This window comes from Denticeps clupeoides, chromosome 4, assembly GCF_900700375.1.
Source record: "Denticeps clupeoides chromosome 4, fDenClu1.1, whole genome shotgun sequence".
NCBI lineage: Eukaryota > Metazoa > Chordata > Actinopteri > Clupeiformes > Denticipitidae > Denticeps > Denticeps clupeoides.
In genome coordinates, this window is record NC_041710.1 from 25,060,393 (window position 1) to 25,082,592 (window position 22,200).

General features: G+C 43.1%; 2 protein-coding genes across 5 annotated transcripts in view; one reads left to right on the forward strand and one right to left on the reverse strand.

Moving 5' to 3' along the window:
- mtnr1aa (melatonin receptor 1A a) overlaps positions 1 to 2,136 on the reverse strand; it is a 26,479-nt gene extending 24,343 nt beyond the window's left edge. Inside the window, exon 1 of the mRNA XM_028977557.1 lies at positions 1,779 to 2,136. Coding sequence (XP_028833390.1) covers positions 1,779 to 1,956 — 178 coding nt within the window. The 5' untranslated portion in view covers positions 1,957 to 2,136. The remainder of the gene's footprint in view (positions 1 to 1,778) is intronic.
- Positions 1 to 20,598, forward strand: part of LOC114788715 (uncharacterized) — a 25,753-nt gene extending 5,155 nt beyond the window's left edge. Inside the window, exons 1-3 of one of the 4 annotated variants that reach the window (XM_028977555.1) lie at positions 1,636 to 1,935; positions 10,979 to 11,095; positions 18,907 to 20,598. In XM_028977555.1, coding sequence (XP_028833388.1) covers positions 18,911 to 20,299 — 1,389 coding nt within the window. In that variant the 5' untranslated portion in view covers positions 1,636 to 1,935; positions 10,979 to 11,095; positions 18,907 to 18,910 and the 3' untranslated portion in view covers positions 20,300 to 20,598. Of the gene's footprint in view, positions 1 to 1,635; positions 1,936 to 10,978; positions 11,096 to 14,504; positions 18,543 to 18,906 lie in introns of those variants that run through there. The other 3 variants (XM_028977554.1, XM_028977556.1, XM_028977553.1) reach the window with 3 other exon arrangements.
- Positions 20,599 to 22,200: the final 1,602 nt, after the last annotated feature.

The following is a 22,200-nucleotide window of genomic DNA, read 5'->3' on the forward strand; positions in this document are numbered from 1 at the left end:
ACACCGTCTTCAACGAGACGCCTCATTGTACATTTACATGTACGGCATTTCCCGGAGCGACTTACATTCAGTATTTACAGGGACAGTCCCCCCTGAAGACACTCAGGGTTGAGTGTCTTGCTCAGCGACGAAGTGGCAGTAAGTGGGGTTTGAACCCGGCTCTTCTGCCACCCTGATTGCCTTAAGATTGTCTAATTTAGTCAGCTTCCTTCTGAACAGCTTGGTGGAACGATGCTGATCCGACAGGAACTATGCAGATGACCCACCCTTCATGTTAACACGACTCTTACGCTCGGTCGTGAATCATGAGGTGAATTGGCTTTAACGCCCGGCTTCACCGGAGACACTCCTAACTCGCCCCACAGCATGAAAAAATAATACGTTCTGCCAGAGAGAGAGAGAGAGAGAGAGAGAGAGAGAGAGAGCAGAGCCTCTTTACTCAAGTGCCTCCTTGTTAGTGCTGAGCACCGGCGAATCACAAAAGATGTAATCTTGTCGGCCCCGCCCAGGCATTCTATTTATGTAACAGTTATATCTGTATATTCTAATAAAAGACTTAAATCCAGGACGGGGGGGGGGACAGGGGGGGGAGGTTGCATAATTCAGCATACATTTCTTAATGGAGGGATTATGATGCATGCCGACGGGAAACTGGACAAAATGACCCCCGGTGTCCCGCAATGCTCGGCTTCTCAGAAGTAAGCGCTGCGCCCAAGAGTGAGATGCGGTGCGAAGACAGAAACATCTCGCTGTGAATGGGTGGGGGGGGAGGGTCCATTGACCAAAGTGCCAAGGAAAGTGGGGGCGCACATCAACCCGGCATAATCAGGTCCATTTTTTTTTTTTTTTCCGGTCCGCCATTAAATTTATTACACAAATAACACCGAAGTGCTAAGCCTGGATTTGGTGATGGGACAAATCTGCCAAGGAGTGTCTAAAGCGGCGTCCTCGGGACATTCAGGACGACTCCCAGAAAACCATCTGGCGGCTAGAACTCTCTCAGCCCACTTGTGGAGCTTCAGGTTTCCTCAGAGCCACAGCAGCGTCGGGGACATTTAGTGACGGGCCAGAGCTGACCTCAAACTGAAGTTCTAAGCCGCGTGGGGACGGTGACGTGACGTGGCCGATGTGTTGCCGGGGCCTGATGGCGCCCGGCGGCTTACGATGGCGTGACCCACGATTCAACTTCCATTTCCACATCATCTCCTCGTTCTGTAGAAATTCCTGCGACTTCAGGCCACCTCCACGTAAACGTTGTCCACGTTTTATTCAGCAAACTTCAATTCTTAGTTCGTGTGAAGGTATTACAACTAAAAAGCTCTTTTTCTTACTCTCAAGTTCGGTTCCACGTAAATAAATTCTGATGTTCTGCCCCCATGATTCAATTAACACGTTTTTTCCCGTTTCGGGGAATTTACTTCTGTAATTTACTTCCATTCCGTGAACGGATGGAAACAATCGAACCGGAATGGACCCGGAATGGAGCTGGCCGGTGCGGGCTTCAGGTGGCCACCGCTCCACGCTCGATCACGATCACGGTCGCGGCGCGGCGCACCGAAGTGCCACCCACGGCCACCCGAACTGTTGCCTGTCGCTCCGTGACGTTGCTCGTCGCCGAATAACGCGGTGCCACACGTGAACAATTAAGATGCCATCAGATCGCGTCGTGGAGGAGCCGACAAGTTCACGTCACCGCGCACACGCGCGTTATTACCGCGGTGAATAACGCGTACCGGTTGCGCGCCGGTGTCCCCCGCGTCTCTCTCCGCGTCGCTCACCTGCGTTCCTCAGCTTCTTGTTTCTGTACACGGAGAAGATCACCAGCAGGTTGCCCAGGATGTCCACCACTATCGTGAAGATGAGCAGGAAGCCCAGAGTCGTGGTGACCCACGGGGGCCGGTTCGGCTCGGCGCGGCCTGTCGCGGAACTGTTCAGGTGACTCCCATTTATGATCATTGTACAACGTCGCGGAACTTTTTGTCGCTCGGCGAACGGCGTCACGCCGCGGGCTCTCCTGCGCGCCTCCGCGTCTCCATGGCGCGCCGCGCTCCTGTCGGGGGGTCTACACTTTTATGGCGGCGCGCGCGCGTGTGCGTGTGCGCGCATCACATTGTTGGTATGTGACATGCACAGGCAACTTCGGGCCCCCCCCGACATGTGATGGAGCCGAGCGGCGGCGGCGGAGGCGGAGGCGGCGGCGGGGTGTTCGGCCGCCGCGCACGGCGCCGCCTGGCGGCCGCTAGGGGTATTGCGCCTGTCGGGAATTCATTCATGCCAAGTCGTCCCTGCGCTCCGTTATTCATCATTCATGCTTTCTTCACGCATACATCGACTCATTCATTGATTCTGATACACAATTTCCCCCGAAGACGGGAAAAGTGGACGTTATTATTATTATTATTATTATTATTGTTGTTGTTGTTGTTGTTGTTGCTGAAACGGTATTGTGAGGGGGGGGGGGGGGGGGGGTACACACCTAACAGTTTGTCGTGTAAGTCGTTGGGTGGGAGACAAGAGCGCGATTCCTCTGGCGACTAAACGTCCAGTGATTTTTCTCCGTGGAACAAGACACTACACTCCAAAGAATGCTAAAACCATTTTTTGGTGCTACTTGCCATGTAATTAATCTGAACAGAAGATATAAAAGAAAAAAGAAAAAGAAAATAAACATGTTTCATAACATCCGGTTAATGCAACATTTTAAAAACGAGAAAACGGTGAAATTAAAACCCGAACAACAGAGTCTGCACACCAACTGTAAGGATATCAGGCCTGGTTCAGTGTTAATACCGTTCATAAAATAAAATAAATGCAGTAAATAAAAATGATTTTTATATTTTTATCCATTATCCCATATTGTTATGTATTTTTTTTTTACATAATATGATGTTTACACCATATAAGCAACATTACAGTTTTGGTTCTTTCATAGTTCTGGATGTTAACTAACATCTTCCTGGCCCAACTAACAGTCTTCCAATCTTCTCCATCATCTACACAGCCTCACAATCCATGTGCAGCCTTTAGCCCAAGCTGCTGTAGAACTGCACAAAAGAGAGTTAATGAGGGAATTTGCGCTCTCTTACCACATCTCGCTTCTCTCCATATCCTCCGCTCCCTCGGGTCTCAATTCCTTGTACGTGTTTATCGCCTTCACTCCTAGTATCTCCTTAATAAGAACATTTCCACCTGCCATTCATGTTCAGAAAATGCACTTCCGACCTGTTCTTAAGCTCTAGTGTTGGTGCTCACTGCAGTGCTCTTGCATGCTTGTTATGCTCACTTAGTTATGAGTGGGTCTGATTCGGTCTTGTACAAGTGCATATATGAAAATGTCACAAGTTGAACTGTCCCTGGCATTCCGGGCCAGGTTTTCCTGACCTTTTTGTGTTTTCACCTGTGTTGCTAGTATGAGTATAACCCGAATGTGTCTAGTCCTTGTGCATTTGTCCTGTCACCCAGTGAGTGTTCCCTGTTGTGTTTCTGTAAGTCTGTAAAACCATGTAAGTCACTGTGTATTAGACTGTCAGAGACATACTTTATTATGATAAACACATATATGCAATATTTGAAAAACATATACGCAATAGAATCCAGAGTAAAATTTTCCTTAACATCAGCCTCTCTAGAGTTTCTGAGTCAGTGATCTGCAGAGGACATCACTGGCATCACTGTGCTCTGAGGCCAGAATCTTATCTTTGTCCCACTAAAGATGGCTAACATCATGGCTAAAGATAAAAAACGTCGCCTCAGATGCTCAGATGGCCTGCGACTCTCCTGTTTCAGCCATACGATGCAGCATAATGATATTATTCCCCTCTGCATTTTTTATTCAAAGAATTCCGCCCTGATTAGGCAAGCAGCCAGCTGGGTCTGTCGCCGATTATTTATTGACCTTCATCTAGACATCTTGCTCCGTAATCGTAAGTGTGTAATGTGGCCTTAATTAGGTCATTTTTTCATGTCTTTTTTCAGAATAAACCGTTTAGAAGGACAGTGCGTGTGTGACGGAGAAAATCCCTTGACCTGCTAAATGAAGGTCTCCATCTTCTCTTCTAAACCAGTCTTAACTCCTCTTAACCCCCTTTTTATGTCAGAATTGGACATTGGAGAGTTGGACACAAAGTCCCAGCCCCTCGTCTGAATCAGTGGCGGATGCTCTGAGCTAAAACTGCATTCATATCCTGTTTATCCCACCTGTCGAACACGCAGAGCTGCAGAAACCATGGACATGGTGCCATTTGTATGTGTTCTGTCTGTATTTTTTCGTCTTGTTGTACTTGTTCAAGGTCAATTTGGATGTGACATCATTCCCAGACAGACTTCCGAAGTAAATATAATTCAGCAAATGGGTCAATAACAGGCCTGAGGTGGTAGAAGGGCAGTGTCATGTGAGAGGTGGATGACTGCCCCCCACGCTGAGGTTCTGTCTGGACAAGGCTGAAGTATCTGATTGGTCTGTGGCAACACTTTCGGGTAAGAATGTGGCCATGCGGCTTTTGATCTCTTCTCTTGGGCATCCTGCTCTGCTGTCTACCTTGACGTCTTTCATTAAAATCAAATAAAATGCACACTTTGTTTAGCTTGGAATGCAGCATTTCATGTGCCATGTCATCTAATGCAATGTCACATCTTTTATGGTCCAGATTTGTGTGAGATTTTGGGTCTGAGCATGGGAGTCAGACTCAGACCACACTGTAAAGTCTTCTCCAGCACGTCCCAAAGATTCTCCATGGGATTAAGGTCTCGACTAAGTGGTGGCCAATCCATGTGTGAAAATGTCTCAAGGCCAATTTATTCAATTTCAGCGAAGGAGGCAGCCTTCTGTCGGCATTATGCATTCATTTAGTTCACATCTGTGCCAGCTTGGAGATGTGAACAGAACGCAGCTAACACGCTGAACATCATAAGGGGAAGAAGAATTAGCAGAACTTCTGGAAGATATGTGACATGGTCAAAAGTTAGAAACCATCTACATGTTCAATAACCTGTCAGACCACTTCTGTCTCTATTCATAATTGTTAGGACCACCCCCCTTCGCTATTATCATGTTTGTTGTTGTCAGAAACACTCTGAACTGCCCTCTAGTGGACATATTGCCTGCCATCAACAGCAGGATGAAATGGCGTCAAAGTGTGGATGGAGTCACATAAAAATTTTGAAACCGACGTCCTGTCATCTCTAATAAAAGGCAGCATATATATAAAGAGAAACAATTCTTTCACAATTAGACCCTGATGAATCGTGGCATTGTTCTCATTAAAAATGCCTGTGCCTTCAAGATAGAAAAAAAAATCCATTGATGGAAACGCAGGGTCATTCAGTATATTTAGGTGCTCAGCTGACTTCATTTATTTGCCTTCTTACCCTGATGAGTCCATCACCCTGGAAAATGGTAAATCGGGACCCATCAGACCACATGACCTTCTTCGATTCCAGTCCAATATTTGTGCTTCTTAGCAAATTGAAACCTTTTTTGACTCATTAGGCTCATTGACAAGTGATCTTGTTGCATAATGTGTTCAATGGTCAGCTGTCACCTTTCTAGTCATCTATGGTCATTCATAATTACTTTCAGACCTCTCCACTTTCTTTTTTCAAATTTTAACCATGCCTCAGACAGTTCCAAATTTTAACAATGCCTCAGACATAATTTTCTGTTTAACATGCTTGATACTAACCCCTAATTTTACCATTCTGAAACACTTACCTCTTTTTAATTAGATGTCATTTAAAACATGGTATATAATGTAACATGTATATAAAATTCAAAAGAGCTAAATTTCATGGATGAAGATCAATGCGATCTCTCAAGCACAGGATATACACCATCATGTGTTTTTTGCACTTGGGACCCATCAAGCAGCCTAATAGGCTGGTCACTGGTGCATTCATGCAAGATTCATGCAGTTGGACCCTGAGTACTGTACTCTTCTCTGAGAAATTGACTGGGAAGTAGCCCAGTGATGGACATGGCTTCAGGTCATTTTAAACAAGGTCATGACATCAGGATGTAGCACTGACTCGACTTCAACACACGCCATTTCTGTGTCCCTACCACCGGCTCAGACAGACCGAGGGACACATGGAACGTCATATGGATAAGCAGTCTGCGTCCCTCCTTTGATGTTTAATCAAGCATTGCTGGACAGACAGGGCTAAGTGTGGAGAGCTTAATCTCGAGATAAAGAGGTTTAGATCCCTTCAAGAGGGAAATATTCAGATCACTAATGGCCGACAGTGTTCTGGTGCTTGAAGTGAAGATTCTGGCCTGTGCCTATCATCATGCGGAGAATCAAACTTGACAGCTGAAATACATAGAACATCGACTCAGCCTGTTTTAATGGGGCAAACTTGTGAAATCAATGGATGCTCAGAAAATTAAGCACTCCCCCAATTGGTGGCACATGTAGGTATATATAAATAAATGATTTAGTGCCAATGGTAGCATGCAAAATACAGTGGCCACCACTATCACTATCTAAAACAAATTTCTTTTAACACGTGAATGGCAGTATGTGTACTGAGACAAAACCGTATTCTTTTTTTTTTTATTTAAAAAATATTCACAAGCCCTGTCAGGATTGCCTGCAGCTGGGCTCCACACCTGACTCCAATCCTGACGCCCCATAAATGCCGGAAGTTTCCACCCCTTCTGGGTCTCTGGCATTTTCGTGAACTCTCTGCCCGAACTTGACCTGGTTTAGTTTCATGTGTTTTGAGTTCTGGCAATCGCCACACGCCTACGGGTTAGTTTGTGTTTTTGATTGTAGTTAAATTGTTTTCGGCCACCGCGCCGCTGTTTATTTGTATTTCTTTATTGTTTGTTCTAATAAATCCCCTTCCCAACATGTCAGACCTCTGCGCTTCCTTCCCCCGTAAGCCTGTAGTCGTGACAGAATGCCAGAGACCCAGAAGGGGCGGAAACTTCCGGCATTTATGGGGCGTCAGGATTGGAGTCAGGTGTGGAGCCCAGCTGCAGGCAATCCTGACAAGCCCCCGTTTGGCTCTACCTGCTTCTGTGTGTTTGTGTTAAGTCAATGGGGAGCTTGAATTGAATCTGCGCTGAGGTTACCAAAATAATATTTGTAAAAATTACATGTATAAACAATAACAAAAACTCTCTATAATCCTGAATGCTATATAGATAAGATTGGGTTCATACTAAATTTCGTTCATTTTAGTTGGGCTCGGGTCAGCTCGGCTCAGTCAGCAAACACAAACTTCCGGTCTATAGTACCTATGATTTCTGTATTACTGCTCATAAATTTGTTTCAAGCAGCTGGTTATAATATTTATAACCCACAAATTTCCTGCTAACAGTGTTCAAAATAAAACCAGACTTTTGAAAAGCCTTACATTACAAAGATCCTGGCTGTATCGAAATGGTGCAGTAAAAACACTGACTCTGTGACTGACATGTATTTAAATGCATGAGCCTTGAGCCGAATTCTGTTTTAGTCACAATTACAGCTCTAATATAGACTCTATATAGCCTACAGTGTAAAACAAGGGGAATAAGAACAAAAACCTACAACTGCTGTTCATTTTTATTTTTTTTTATAATTTTATTCTTTTAATGCGTGTATGCGGGAAGGAACTGAGGTTGGGGGGTCCTGGCTCATCTTGGACACAGGCTTCAGGGCAACTACTGAGCTAGATGACACAGCCAGTGTTGTCAGTGATGTTCTTTAAGAGAGAGCACAAACCGCTGCCCCAAGCCATCTGTCTTCCGGAGAATAGCAACAATAATAATAATAAAATATCAGCGGGATTTAGGTGCTCCACATAAACAATTTGATAATAGCTTTTGGCTTGAATGTTAAATTACATAATCACTGCCAGACCAGAGAGAAAGAGAGAGAGACTGGTAATAAAACAGGGGCAGTTTTAAGTCATAAAATATTTTGTACAGAATCCAAAGCAAATTGTAATTAAAAGCGATGTCAATGGTACAGTGTTTAGAAGTCAGATAAAAAGCCTAAGAGGCGGCCAGAATGAAACAAAATGAAACACTCTGTTTCAGAAACTGAGGGGATTTTTGATCATGCAGTATAAACCAGCTGTTGTTTTCTCTCATTTCCAAGATAATTATTTGTGGAAAGATGACATTAAAGATGAATACCGAGGGCGCCATGGCTAGAATCACACGCCAACAGACTGGACAGGAGGACCAGAGGGGGATGGAAGAAAGGGAACAATAATGGAAGGAGGGAGAGAAAAAAGGCTATGCTGCTGGTGCTCAAGCACAAGGGAGTCATCTGAGCACCAACAGAGAACAACGCACCACCCTCATTGGCTGCTTACCATAGTCTATAAAACTGCACAATCACCCATGCAACAGCACATTATCCAATGACATCCTACATTAACAAATAACACCTCACACCACTGGGCAACTCTCACAACTGACATGGTTTATCCAATTGCATAAAAAATTATTCAAGTAATAAATCAAATAATTAACTGAGATTAATCATAAATAATTCTGAGTTAAAAAACGGTATGCTTTGAACAAAGACATGACAATGTGGTAAGAGGACTTTAAGACGTTATTTTTTTTGCAGATTCTAAATTTGATTAAAGATCAGAAAAGTCTCAAATAGGGCTTGACATCGCTTGAACTATCCTCAACGAACTGCCAACCCGATGAGTAACAATGACATACACTGAACAAAAATAGAAACGCAACGCTATTGTTTTTCCTCCCATTTTTCATGAGCTGAACTTTTTCTACATACACAAAAGATCCATTAATCTCTAATATTGCTCACACATCCGTGTTAGTGAGCACTTCTCCCTTTGCTGAGATAATCCATCCCACCTCACAGGCGGGGCATGCCAATGTTCTGATTAGACAGCATGAATATTGCACCGCTGTGCTGAATATTGGCAGGAACTGGAACACGCCAATCCAGAGCATCCCAAACATGCTCAATGGGTGACATGACCAGTGAGTATGCTGGCCATACAAGAACTGGGACAGATCCTTGCAATATGGGCCCGTGTGGTTGTTGATGAATGGCACAACAATGAGCCTCAGGATCTCATCTCGGTATCTCTGTATATTCAGTCTCTCCAACGTACCAGACGGCACTGAATGTGAGTATTTGCACAAACAAGTCGGTTATGACAACGAGCTGCAGTCAGGTCCAGACCTTGATGAGGACTATGAGCATGCAGATGATGGGCTACCCTGACACGGTTCATGACAGTTTGTGCAGAAATTCTGAAACTGATTGTTGCTGCAGATGTTCGGGTGGCTGGTCTCAGATGGTCATGAAGGTGAACTGGATGAGGAGGTCCTGGGCTGGTGTCAAATTCTGCCAAATTCTCTTTGAAGACGCCTTTGGAGACGACTTGTGGTAGAGAAATCATCTCTGGAAGATCGTCCTGCAGTCACCATGCCAATTGCACGCTCCCTCAAAAGTTGTGACATCAGTGCATTGTGCTGTGTGATCAATCAAATACACCTAAATAGATTAATTATTTTATAAATTTACTTAAAAACAAATTTGTGCAAATTAATCTTACAGTGTTTCATGCATACAGCACAGACATTTAAGAAGCTGTCAGCAATGTTACTGGAATGATGTGGCACTTTACAGCATGCAGAGGGCACCTGTTCTATGTCACTTTATTTGCTGACTGGTCTCACATGTGTCCCATTACTCCATGTCCCATACACTTGCATTGTGTCTGCAATCATGGTCTGTTGTGGGATGTTATGTCATACCACATATGCGTAGTTAGACTGTGATCTGAATAGGGTATTAACAGAAAAGACATTGTGTCAATGCATCAACATCAGAAGTCGATGCCCCCTGAGAAGGGTCAACAGGTTTTTTCCCCTCTGTGTATGGCAGAAAATGCCCATTTTCATGATTAATTACATTTCAATGTGAGTGTACGATATGCAGAAGTGCGTACCCACTTACTGTCATTGCAGACCCACACTGCAGTGGAGGAAATCAACCTGTGAAAGAGAATAAATTATATCATAGTTCGTCTGAAATTATGTCAAGCAGCCAGGATTTCAGATGATGTTTTTTTATGGGTTATATATGCTTCCTTGATCGGTTTTTATTGCTGTGAGATTATAGGTCACATAGTTATTGGAGAGGGACCCCCTTCCAGGGTAGAGTGAGCCTGCAAGTGGTGTCAGTACAGGGTTTGTCCAATAAGAGAAAAAGTTACAGCTTTAGAGGTAGAGAAGTCCAGAAGACTGGGGGCAGTGGTGGCCTAGTGGTTACCGGTGGCCAATCCTGACAGTGCTTAAATGCGGGATGTTTCCGCCCCTTCCAGATCTCCGGCATTTTCGTGAACTTGACATTGTAATTGTGTAGGTGTTCGTAGTTTCAGTTCTGGCAATCGCCACACGCCTACGGGTTTGTTTCAGTTCTTTATTTACGTTAAACTGTTTTCGGCCACCGCGCCATTGTTTCTTTGAGTTTATTGTTTGTTTATTAATAAAACCCCTTCCCAACATGTCAAACCTCTGCTCTTCCTTCCCCCGTAAGTCCGTAGTCGTGACAGTTGCCGAATCCCCATCCGTCAAGGTGCCACTGAGCAAAGCACCGTCCCCACACGCTGCTCCCCGGGCGCCTGTCATGGCTGACAATAATAACTCACATGCGTGAAGGCTGTTCAAAGACTTCGGTTCAGCATTTGACAACATCAACCCCATGAAAGCATGTGGGACAGAAGAAGTAGCTCTAGTACGATCACAGCTCCACTGAGTGAAACCGAAAGCACTTGTAACGTGAATGCCTCACATTACATGTGGCCTTGTCACATCAGTCTAAGAAGATCCTAGGGCCTCTGAAAGGCTCCTTTGTCTCACCAAGGCTGGCCGAAGTTTTCTCCCCACTGAACAGAGGCTTTCATTCTCACTTTTTACAGGGACACATCCTTACTGTTTGGGGTGGAGATGTCTCTCAGTTTGATCCATAGATTTTTTTTTTCATTCTATTCACAGGAGGGGGCATGCTATTGGCTGGGAGAGGGAAAGACGGATGAAGTAATGACCAAGGCAGGAGCGTGCTGGAGGGAAGCTCCTGTCAGGTGCCCAGCATCCATGACAATGCAGATTCAGGTGACAGCCATAATGAGGCATTTTGCTGAGGTGCAGCCTTCTGTGTGCAAGCGGTAGCAGAAGATGGTGACCCCCGGCCCCCACCTCTCCTCTCCATCCATTCCTCTTCTTCACTGCTCACTATTTCATTGCTGGAGGCATGAGAGGTCTGTGCTGATCTGGTTCATGTGCTTACCTGCACTGGCAAAGCTCTGTAATCAATTAAAGCTCAGTGAAACCTGCAAGACATAGATTCTCTCTCTTTATCTGTGTGAGCAGGGAACAAATGTTTATTTATTAATGAAAAGAGGGATGGAAGAGTTCTTCTGATTTGCTTTTCTGCATTTAAAACACACATTTATTGCAGCAAACCTTCCAGGTTTTTAAAAATAGATTTTTTCAGGGCACCAGAGGCTTCTATATAGGCCTATTATGAACCCTGGTTCATTATAAATAACTTGCAAATTGACAGTAGCCTTTTTTGAATGCTGTATTTGACCCAACTTAAATTTGTTTTTGCAAATATTTCTTTTCTGTATCTGTATCTGTACAGTATCTTTATATCTGAATCCAACCCTGTAATTAGATTTTTAAGACCATTCAATATTTTCATATTTTTTTAAATGTATATGGCATAATTTCAAGCATGAAGTATATGAGCACCAAAATCACACAAACATTTATCCATTCTTCCATCCATCCGCCCAACCTTCTACTCTTTTAGAGTGTCCAGCTGGACAGTAAATGCCTTGAACCATATAACACGACTCAACACAAGCTATATTTAGACATGGTTTCTTTGCATCAAAATTTAATTCCCTTGGAGTAAAAAAAAGAAGAAGAATTCCCTCAATCACCAACAAGCACATGAGGCACATGGTGCATGGCACAGTGCATGTGTTTATAAGAACAAGGTAACGCTGATGGTGTTGTGCAGACTTTTTATATGTTACTTGTAACATACAAAGCAGCTTAATGAACATCATGAATAGTTGTTCTGTAAGAGTATGATTTTTGTAATTGCCTAAAGTGGCAAATATTTCACATCGGACCTTGCTATATTGCACTGCACATTGCTATACTGCCACCCTCTGGCAAAAGGTGAGAATGCCAAAGAAACACGGCAATGACCACACAAACATTCAAAGAGTAAAGTGAATCTTATGGAAAGCCATTGGGTTATGCCATCCTTAATAAATTATGACAAGACCTTTATTAATATTCATGAGGATTCTTTACTCAATTATCAAGACAACTTGGCTTAATCAAATCTGGTCTGATGCCATTTTTTTTTACATTAATTGGATCCATGAAGCATGAGATTAAAGCCCCTTTAGATTAATGGTTTGCAATGAGACCAAACACTACATATGAAAGAGAATATAAAATTTGGATGATCCTGTATCACATTCAGAGCCACTAGTTTAGGTCTGGGTTTAATTAAGGAGGATATGTAGTTATTTTTTTCACTGTTACAATAAGCAAGATCAATAATAGCATAGTTCCATGGGGTAAATTGGAAAAAAATATATATATTTTTTTGTGACAAGACAGAAAACTGTACAATTTGTAATTAAAGTAAAAAGATCTTTTGAATATACAGTACAGGCAAAGGTTTGGACACACCTTTTCATTCAATGAGTTTTCTTTATTTTCATGACAATTTACATTGGTAGATTTTCACTGAAGGCATCAAAACTGAATGAACTCATGTGGAGTTATGTACTTAACACAAAAAGGTGGAATAACTGAAAACATGTTTTATTTTCTAGTTTCTTCAAAATATCCACCATCTGCTCTGATTACTGCTTTGCACACTCTGGGCATTCTCTCGATGAGCTTCAAGAGGTCATCACCTTAAATAGTTCTCCAACAGTCTTGAAGGAGTTCAGACATGTGTTTAGGTGCATAGACATTTACATTTACAGCATTTATCAGATGCCCTTATCCAGAGCGACTTACAATCAGTAGTTACAGGTACAGTCCCCCTGGAGCAACTTAGGGTTAAGTGTCTTGCTCAGGGACACAATGGTAGTAAGATGGGGTTTGAACCTCTTCTGGTAAATAGGCGAGGGTGTTTCCCACAAGGCTACTACCACCCTAAGCACTGTTTAGCACTTGTTGGCCACTTTGCCTTCACTCTGCAACACCAAACCATCTCGATTGGGTTCAGGTCCGGTGACTGTGGAGGCCAGGTCTCCACATGTGTTCATTCATAGTTTTGATGCCTTCAGTGAGAATCTATCAATGTAAATGGTCATGAAAATAAAGAAAACACATTGAATGAGAAGGTGTCCAAACTTTTGGCCAGTACTGTATAACCAAGGCAAAAAGCCACAAGAAGTAATGTGTTAAACTAATTTTATTTAGAGTGGCTAATTGATTTAAGAAAAATAGGCATGAAGGGTTAAATGCTCTAATCCTACACTGTTAAATAAACAACCTTTTTTTCTCCTGGAAATTAAATGGATTTTATATTACATTTAACTATTTTAAGGCTCTGCGGTGGGCTGGGTTGGTCCCTGCCATGTGCCCGGTGTCCCAAGATGGGCTCAGAAAACCATGACCATGATCTGGATTAAATCCAGTTATGGATAGTGGGTGAGTGAGTTTATGAGTTGGTACTTTAAGATTGAAAGGAAACAGTCCTGGGATGGTCCTTAAACGTCAAACAGTCCTGGGATGGTCCTTAAACGTCACTCATTCAATCAATTTGTGAGGTCAGAAGTAACTGTTCTAGTTCAGAAAATCTTAAAAATAACATAAAAAAAAAATTATCACTGGACTGACTTAAACTGAAAGCCAGGAAATTGAAAGCACATTTAATTCAAACTCAGCAAATTAATATAGAGTAGTGACTTTTTTATGTTCATTCACTAATCATTGAATACTTTTACATTTATGCAATTTTATTTTGACATTAAGCATATTACAGTGAGATAGAAAATAGCCAGATTTGCTGCTAGTTATATCAACTCATTTTTTCCCTTAAATTTCAATGCCATCTAAAGCATTAATTGTGAATGATGAATTCTTGTCAATGTTTGATTAATTCAATGTCAGAGTTTGCTTATTCCCTACCGACCTCACATGCCTGAAGGTTTTGTGGCTCAGGAAAGTTGTGGTATCAGGTGGTAGAACTTTGTGCACCCCTGGCAGTGTCAACAATATGAGGCGATCATATCAAAGTCCTCAGCAAGGTTTACTCAGTCTGCAGTTGTCCACAAGTAAAGAAAACACCAATGGTGAAGTTTTTAAATAAAGTGACACTCTGTATGCTTACTGCAATCATTACAAGCTCATAATAGTTACAAAAATGATGGAATGGTCCTTCAGAAAATGGTAACCTGTCTCAGACAGTCTATATTTGCTCTCTCTGACTCCTCTTTACATTATTCTGGGATTTATTTTTGTGATATTCATGTGTTTTGTCACTGTCCAATTAGTCTGTGCACTGTTCTTATTCTTAATCTGTGTGTGTGTGCGTTGTCTGGTTCCTCCCTCCATGTGTCTTGACAGATGGTAAGATTTGATTGCGACTGTTTTTTTGTTTTTTTTGGTGTATTAGATTTTTTTATATTTTTTAGAAATTTGCACATCATTGGCCTTGGCCTGTTTCAGAAGACTCCACAGGAAAGTGTAAAAGAAACTGGCATTCATCAGATAATTGGCCAGTATATCTATAAAATTACTGCAAAAAAATGGGCACAAATTTAGACAAAGGCAACGCAAGAAAAAAAGAAACATGTGTAGCAGGTACTTCAGGATGTTGAGGACCTACAATCAACTGTAGACTACTACTACATTTGCATAACCCACCTACATACATCCTTTTGGCCAGAACTTTAAAGTCATTTTATATTTGTGGTTTTGAAGAAAGGTCAGTACCAGTAGATGGTGCCAAATACAGAACATATTTTGTATATAGAAATAAAAGGTATGACTTATTAAGCTATAACTATACAATGCATTCAGAAACTATTCATAGCGCATCGCTTTTCCACATGTTGTTATGCTACAGCCATATTCCAAATTTGATTAAACATGTATATAAGTATTCACAGTCTTTGCTAGGAAACGTTTAGCTCAGATGCCTCCTGTTTCCCCTGCTCATCCAACTTAACTGGAGTCCACCTGTGGAAAGAACAGTTGTCTGGACATGATTTGGAAAAGCACACACCACAGTTCGCTGTTCCTGTCAGAGCAAAAACTAAGATGGAAATCAAGGTCTGTAGGCCTCCGAGACAAATTTGTCTTGAGGTACAAATCTGGGGAAGGTTACAAAAACATTTCTGCTGTTTTGAAGATGAAAATGAGCACAGTGGCCTCTATCAAAAATACCAGGACACTTCCTAGAGCTGGCCTGCCACCTAATCTGAGGGACTGGGGGGGGAGAACCTCAGTCAGGGTGGTGAGCAAGAGAACCCAATGGTCACTCTGTCAGAGCTCCAAAAGGCACCTGAAGGTCTCTCAGACCATGAGAAACAAAATTATTTGGTCTGATGAGACAAAGATTAAACTCTTTGGTTTGAATTCCAGGTGTCACGTTTAGAGGAAAACAGACACTGATCATCACGAGGCCAATACCATCCCTACAGTGAAGCATGGTGGTGGCAGCATCATGCTGTGGGGATGTTGTTCAGCTGCAGGAACTGGAAGACCAGTCAGGATGGAGGCAAAGTTGACTGCAGTAATGTATAGAGACATTCTGGATGAAAACCTGCTCCAGAACAATCTTGAATTCAGGTTCATCTTTCAGCAGGACGACCCAAAGCACATGGCCAAGATATCAAAGGAGTGGCTTCAGGACAACTCTGCGTTGAATTCTGAGAAAAAAAAAAGTATTTAAGCCATTTTGGAATAAGGCTGTAACAAAGTGTCATGAGGAAAGAACAGCATGTTGTTTGCCTTACTTCCTGCTGTTCTGCATCTTCCTTCCTGCTGCAGTGCCTGCGCCAACTTCACCTCCCATGATAATTTGCATGTCTCAGTTTCTGCACCATTGCAAGAAGTGTGAAGTGCATTTGTGCCAAATTTCTGTCCCAGATCAGAACAGTGCGAAGCATGAGCGTTCTTGTTTTTCTAACGCTCACCCATCCATCAATGACACAGTCCAAAGAAAAACAAGTGGCTTCCTAAGGTCCTATTGCATCAAACTGAAACACATTTGAGTGAAAAGTGGGCAAACCAAGAACAGGAACATTGGAAAGTGTCCAGCAGCACATCAAAAGACTTTAAGGCAGACAGCGATTTCAAAAGCACAGCTGAACGAACCTTCTGGCCATGCTGAAGGGGCTGGAGGAAGCTGGATTAAAAAAAAAAAAAGAATCAGGTGGGGTTCTGTTTTGTCCAGCCATGTGAATGCAAAAAAACAGAGTCTTCAAAATAATAAAGACCAGATGTTGAAGGAAGAGGCAGCTCACATGGAAATGGACATAAGTGCTCAGCTGATCCGTGCAATGAGCAAGTCAATCCTCCAGGGGAGGCTGGTTCTGCTGCCTGGGTATCTGAGGACTGCCCAGTGCCACAGCGGGATTGTGCAGTCAGGTCTGCAGAGAGCCCAGCAGGACATCAAAAGGTACGCTTTTCAAGCATAGAGGGCCAGCTGATGCAGAACCACAGCCAGTGGTCCAGATCGACCACACGCAGTTCATGCTACACATGCGCACATAAATATACATTTTTATGTTCCGTGTGGAACAGAAGCTGAGAAATGGTGTGTCGCTATTTCCCCAAGATGATTCAACATCAGCATAGCGGATGACTCCACTCACCTGTCCCACACCGTCGTCTCCGACCTGACATCTGGAAAAAGTAATCACCCTAGCATTGAAGGCTGGTACAGTTTTTTTGTACTTTTATTTTCTTTCCACAGGCCATAGGAACTGTATTCTAAAATCCTCGTAAACGCACAGTATTTTGGTTTGATCGTGCCAGTTTGCAATAAATCAGTTCTGCCCTCTATCGTTGCACATTGATTAGTACCGCTGCTATATTGTGTGAACAACATTGTAAGCTGTCCTGTCTACAATGCTGATTTTTATACCTTTAACTTTTCTGCTAACAATGTTTCAGCACTGTGTTGTTTTGTGCTGCTCCATGGTTCTTTTCACCATGTATTGGTTGAACTGAATAGTATCAGTTTTACACACAGAATTCAGATTGGGATTAATCCTAATAAGGACATGTAATGTACTTAAAACAAGTCAAAATGCGTCTCAGTAATGTGTTGCCTCCACGTGCCTGTATGACCTCCCTACAATGCCTGGGCATGCTCCTGATGAGGTGGCGGATGGTCTCCTGAGGGATCCGTGTCTGTGGTGCAACGTGGCGTTGGTGCTCAATTGGATTCAGGTCTGGAGAATGGGCATATGGAGAAATTCACGAATAAATATCACACCACTCACAAATATATTTCTTGATTCAGCAACAAATGTAACAAGATTCCCAGAATCAGAAGGTTCGAATGCCACTGAGGTGCCACTGAGCAAAGCACCGTCCCCACACACTGCTCCCAGGGCGCCTGTCATGGCTGCCCACTGCTCACCAAGGGTGATGGTTAAAGCAGAGGACACATTTCACTGACTAATGTCAGTGCAGTTACATTTATTCACAAACTGATAAACGTGCATTTATAAAACACCGTATATATTTGTGAACACCCTTACATTTATTTGTGGATTTTTTTAAACTTCCTGGCTTGACATTGCAAAAGGCCCATGATGCTTCCTCACTGCTGTCGTCCTCGTCTTCACCATACCCACTCACCCGCTGACCTTGACGCTTCCGGGTGTCATGGAGGTTGTACGCTCACTACGGCCCCTCATATTTGGGACATTTGGAAAAAAGGACTTTATTCAAAAGGATAATAAAAAGGCACAAGGGCCAAAAGACAAGAACAAAAAGGAAGACATTAAAAATTGGGCTGCAGTTGACTAAAACACAAGGCGAGTCTCACAGGCATCCACAGTAATGTCGCAGCACCTACTGGGTGCTGCAGACCTGCTCTTCAGGAGTCCTGAGTAATCATGCTTAACTGGTTTCAACAGATTACTGAAGACATAATTCCATTTGGCCAACAATTCCCCAAATGTAGTTTCCCAAATTCCCCAATTCCAAGAACATATATAGTAAAAAGGATCATTCAAATGTAACCATAAACAGTTGTGAAAGTAACCCAACCCTGAAACTGAGTTGAAAAATGTAGTTTCTGCTGAGCCTGACCAAATATTAGACAAGGAAGTATTTTTTTTAATCACTTGAACAAAGCCAGGAACTCAAACCACCCACAAGGGATCATGTTTTTTCACCAGCTTTTCAAAACTAAGATAAGAAACTTCCATTCAGCTCAAGAAGGTAAACAAGTATTCTGTACTCTTTTACAAAAAACACCGCAGACATTTTCATGTTCGAGTCACATCCACTTGCTGCATGCTATAGTGAGGAACGTCGTCTGGGTCTGGAGAAGGTAAGACTCTGGATTTGTGCTCACAGCCACATGTACGTGTACATTAATTAGTAACAATTTTGCAGATGCTAACAATGTTGGTCAAGGTTAGTTGTTGTGGGTTTACAGAAAATGATAAGTAAGCACAATGTACATTTACCACAATGAAGATCACCATAGAAACAGGGCTTTTTTAAAAAAATTTTTTTTTTTTTTTTTTTCTTTTACAATTGCACTATGGGGGGGTCTGTGTGAAACAGTATTTCAATACACAATATACTGTGTATACTGTTGTACTGACAATCTTGAATCTTGAATGTACTTACATGGTTGCATTTCTGGGAGATGTTATCAGTTTTGCTTAATGCTGTCGTCTTCTTTTAAGGAACATGAAGTCATTGTGGTGCCTCCTGCTCAGCCTGTCCCTGGTTATTGCAGCAGACATCCAGACCCTTGGCTCCATCAAGGATCTGGAAGGCAAGGCGTTTGGCCAGCACTTTCCGCATCATGGCCTCATGCTCCTGCACTGGTTCGCCTCGTTAATCGACATTGACGAGAACAACATAATCCGGTTTAAAAAGCAGAGCTTCGATCCCGTCACAAACTTCCCTTTTCACCCGTATGAGAATGACGCCAAAAGCCTCCCTAAAATCATTCAAACAAGAAAAAGGGCTTACTTCTCCGTGGGCAATTTGAAAAACGGATTAGTGGGTCAGCTGCCTTCTTACGTCACTCAAGAGTTTTACAATTCACAGAGCTACGAGGACAGGAACAGGGACAGAATCGTGGTTGTGATAGACGCCTGGTACGCTCCTGTCAGAATAGATCAGGTGTACATCACACAGGATTCCATCAACAGCCACCCCAACGGAACTGAAGGCGATTCCCATCCTACGTATCAAGCCAGCCCACAGTTGCTCAGACAAATCGCTACGCTGAGGAACCCTCTGGACTGCAGGAACACGTTTCTCAAAGAGATCTTCCCGCACCTCGACTTCAGCCTCACTATCGCCGAGAACATGTTCAGTGAGCCCGGCCTCGCTTTATTCCTTGCACTGGCAGGCTACAATCTCCAGGGCAGATACAATATCTCCATGGAAACCTGGTACTGTCCAACATCCCAGAGCCTCCAAGAGCGGAAAGCCCTGTGTGACACCAGCAGGCAAGACCTGGAAGTGAAAACGTCACAGCAAGGCAAAGCCTTAATCAGCTGGAGAGGCTTGCCCAGTAGCATCCTGAAAACCCACACAACGGTGGCCCTTTTCCAGAGGGAAGGCTGCAACGGGCCCCTGACCGAAGTACGGATCGACGGGGAAGTGGCTGGAACCAGGGAAACCACGGTGCCCTTCAATCCTGGCCTTCAAGTCCGACTCATCAAGCAAGATCTTGGAGACACGGTCATCTGGTGGGGTCCGGAAGTAGATGACGCAGACGGGCGGGTTCCTGTTCAGATCAAAGACAAGGACGCCAGCTTGCAGCTCTTTGCCAGGGACGGCTACGCCCACGCCCGGGTTTACATCAAGAAGACTTTCACTCAGTGGAAGGAAGAGTTTTTCAATGCGTGGGTTGGCTTTTACTCCAGTGCGGCGGACTGCAACGAAAACTACTTGTCTGGTCAATGGCAGTGGGTGACCAAATTCAGCAAAGTGTCGCCGGATCTGTTCAGCAAGTTCTACATTTATGAATACGCGTCTGGAACGTCTATTGCTCCCGGGGTCCAGCTGCGTTTTTTCCTGAGAGATTATGACGAGGGAGCCCGCACGCTGCCGTGGGAGTGACACCTCAGAAAACCTCTCATTACCAGGATAATATGTAGATTATAAAATCACTACCATATGTGTACATCAATCACACAATCCTGACTAATCATATAATCACTCATAGTGAGATTCGAGACTGAGTTTCAGTCGGGTAGGAAATTCATGTCATGTTTTTGATAAATTAATGAAAGGGGAGAAAATAATCAATTAATATCCTCCTCTAAAGACCATCTGTTATTAGTTTAAGGCTCTTTCATGCTTGTACTTCTTTGAACTCCTTTTTTGATCAGAGAGAACTGTGTCGTATTAGGCTTCATTGCACCTTCTAGAGTTAAATCAAGTATAGATACATGTAAATATATGTTCATCATTTTGTAATTTACATTAAAATGGAAAGTGTGGACTGATTTTGTGTGTGTGTGTCAAATGTTGTTAGAGTGTGAACTGTAGGTTATTGTGAACCTGACAGGTTTGGCTGTACTGAACGGGACAGTGGTAGCCTAGTGGCCCCATAATCAGAAGGTTGTCGGTTCGAATCCCGATCCGCCAAGGTGCCACTGAGGTGCCACTGAGCAAGTCACAGTCCCCACACACTGCTCCCCGGGCGCCTGTCATGGCTGCCCACTGCTCACTCAGGGTGATGGCTTAAATGCAGAGGACAAATTTCACTGTGTGCACTGTGTGCTGCTGTGTATCACAAGTGACAATCACTTCACTTTTACTTTACTTTTTCCACCTAAAAGTATAACTGCAATGTGATTGCCATCAAATATTAACACAAAAAAGTGGTAAAACTGTAATATAATGTTTTTAACCACCCTCTCTGTGACTGTTTATGCCTAGCGGTTAAGGAAGCGGCCTCGTAATCAGAAGGTTGCCAGTTCGAATCCCAATCTGCCAAGGTGCCACTGAGGTGCCACTGAGCAAAGCACCGTCCCCAAACACTGCTCCCCGGGCGCTGGTCATGGCTGCCCACTGCTCACTCAGGGTGATGGGTTAAATGCAGAGGACAAATTTCACTGTGTGCATCGTGTGCTGTGCTGCTGTGTATCACATGTGACAATCACTTCACTTTCTTCAAATGAGTAAATCTCTACACACATTAAGTCCTCACAACTTACTTGGTAACACACTAGCTATTAACCAGAATATTATTTGCTAATGATTGTCAGTGACTGTCAATACCATCGTCAATCATCAGTACGTCTACCACAGTTTGAGAACCAAGGACCTAGCAAATTTTTATTGGGGATTTGGTTTAAATGTAGTAAAATGCATTTGATTTGCTAAATAAATACAACAATATAGTGTGACATCAGCACTATAAAGTGAGTGTTCTGCAGGATTTCTCAGTAAACCAGGAAAGGAATTTTGTTTAGGACATTACAGTCAAGTTATTAATCCAGTTTTGTGACACATCCCCTCACTGGTAAATACAAGAACATCACATTTTCCCTTTATTATTCGATTGCCACTCTGCATGGATTGGAGGATGCAGAGGAATTGGCAAGAATAAACACAAATTGATAATAACTGTTCAAATAGCACCCTCTAGTGGCCAAAAGCCCACCAGGGTCAGGATGTGACCTATTTAAGCACTGTGGCAACACACGGTTGATGTTGCAGATTTGAATCCAGGCCTTGGCTTTATGTGTGAGGTCTCTCCCAGAGTTGTTGCTGGTTTAGTTCTCTGTGTGTTCCCTGAAAGCTCATTGGCTGAACCAGTCTCACCTTTGTGGTGAAACTCTTGATAAGCCCACACCTGTGATCACACAGCACTTTACACAGCATTATCATGTGAGGTGCTTTCATGTTGCCTTTGCAGATGAAAGAATGATTTATACTGATTAAAATTATTCTTAAATATTTTTCAGCAATATTAGAGTATTTTATCATGGAGCCATTGAGGTCAGGTTATA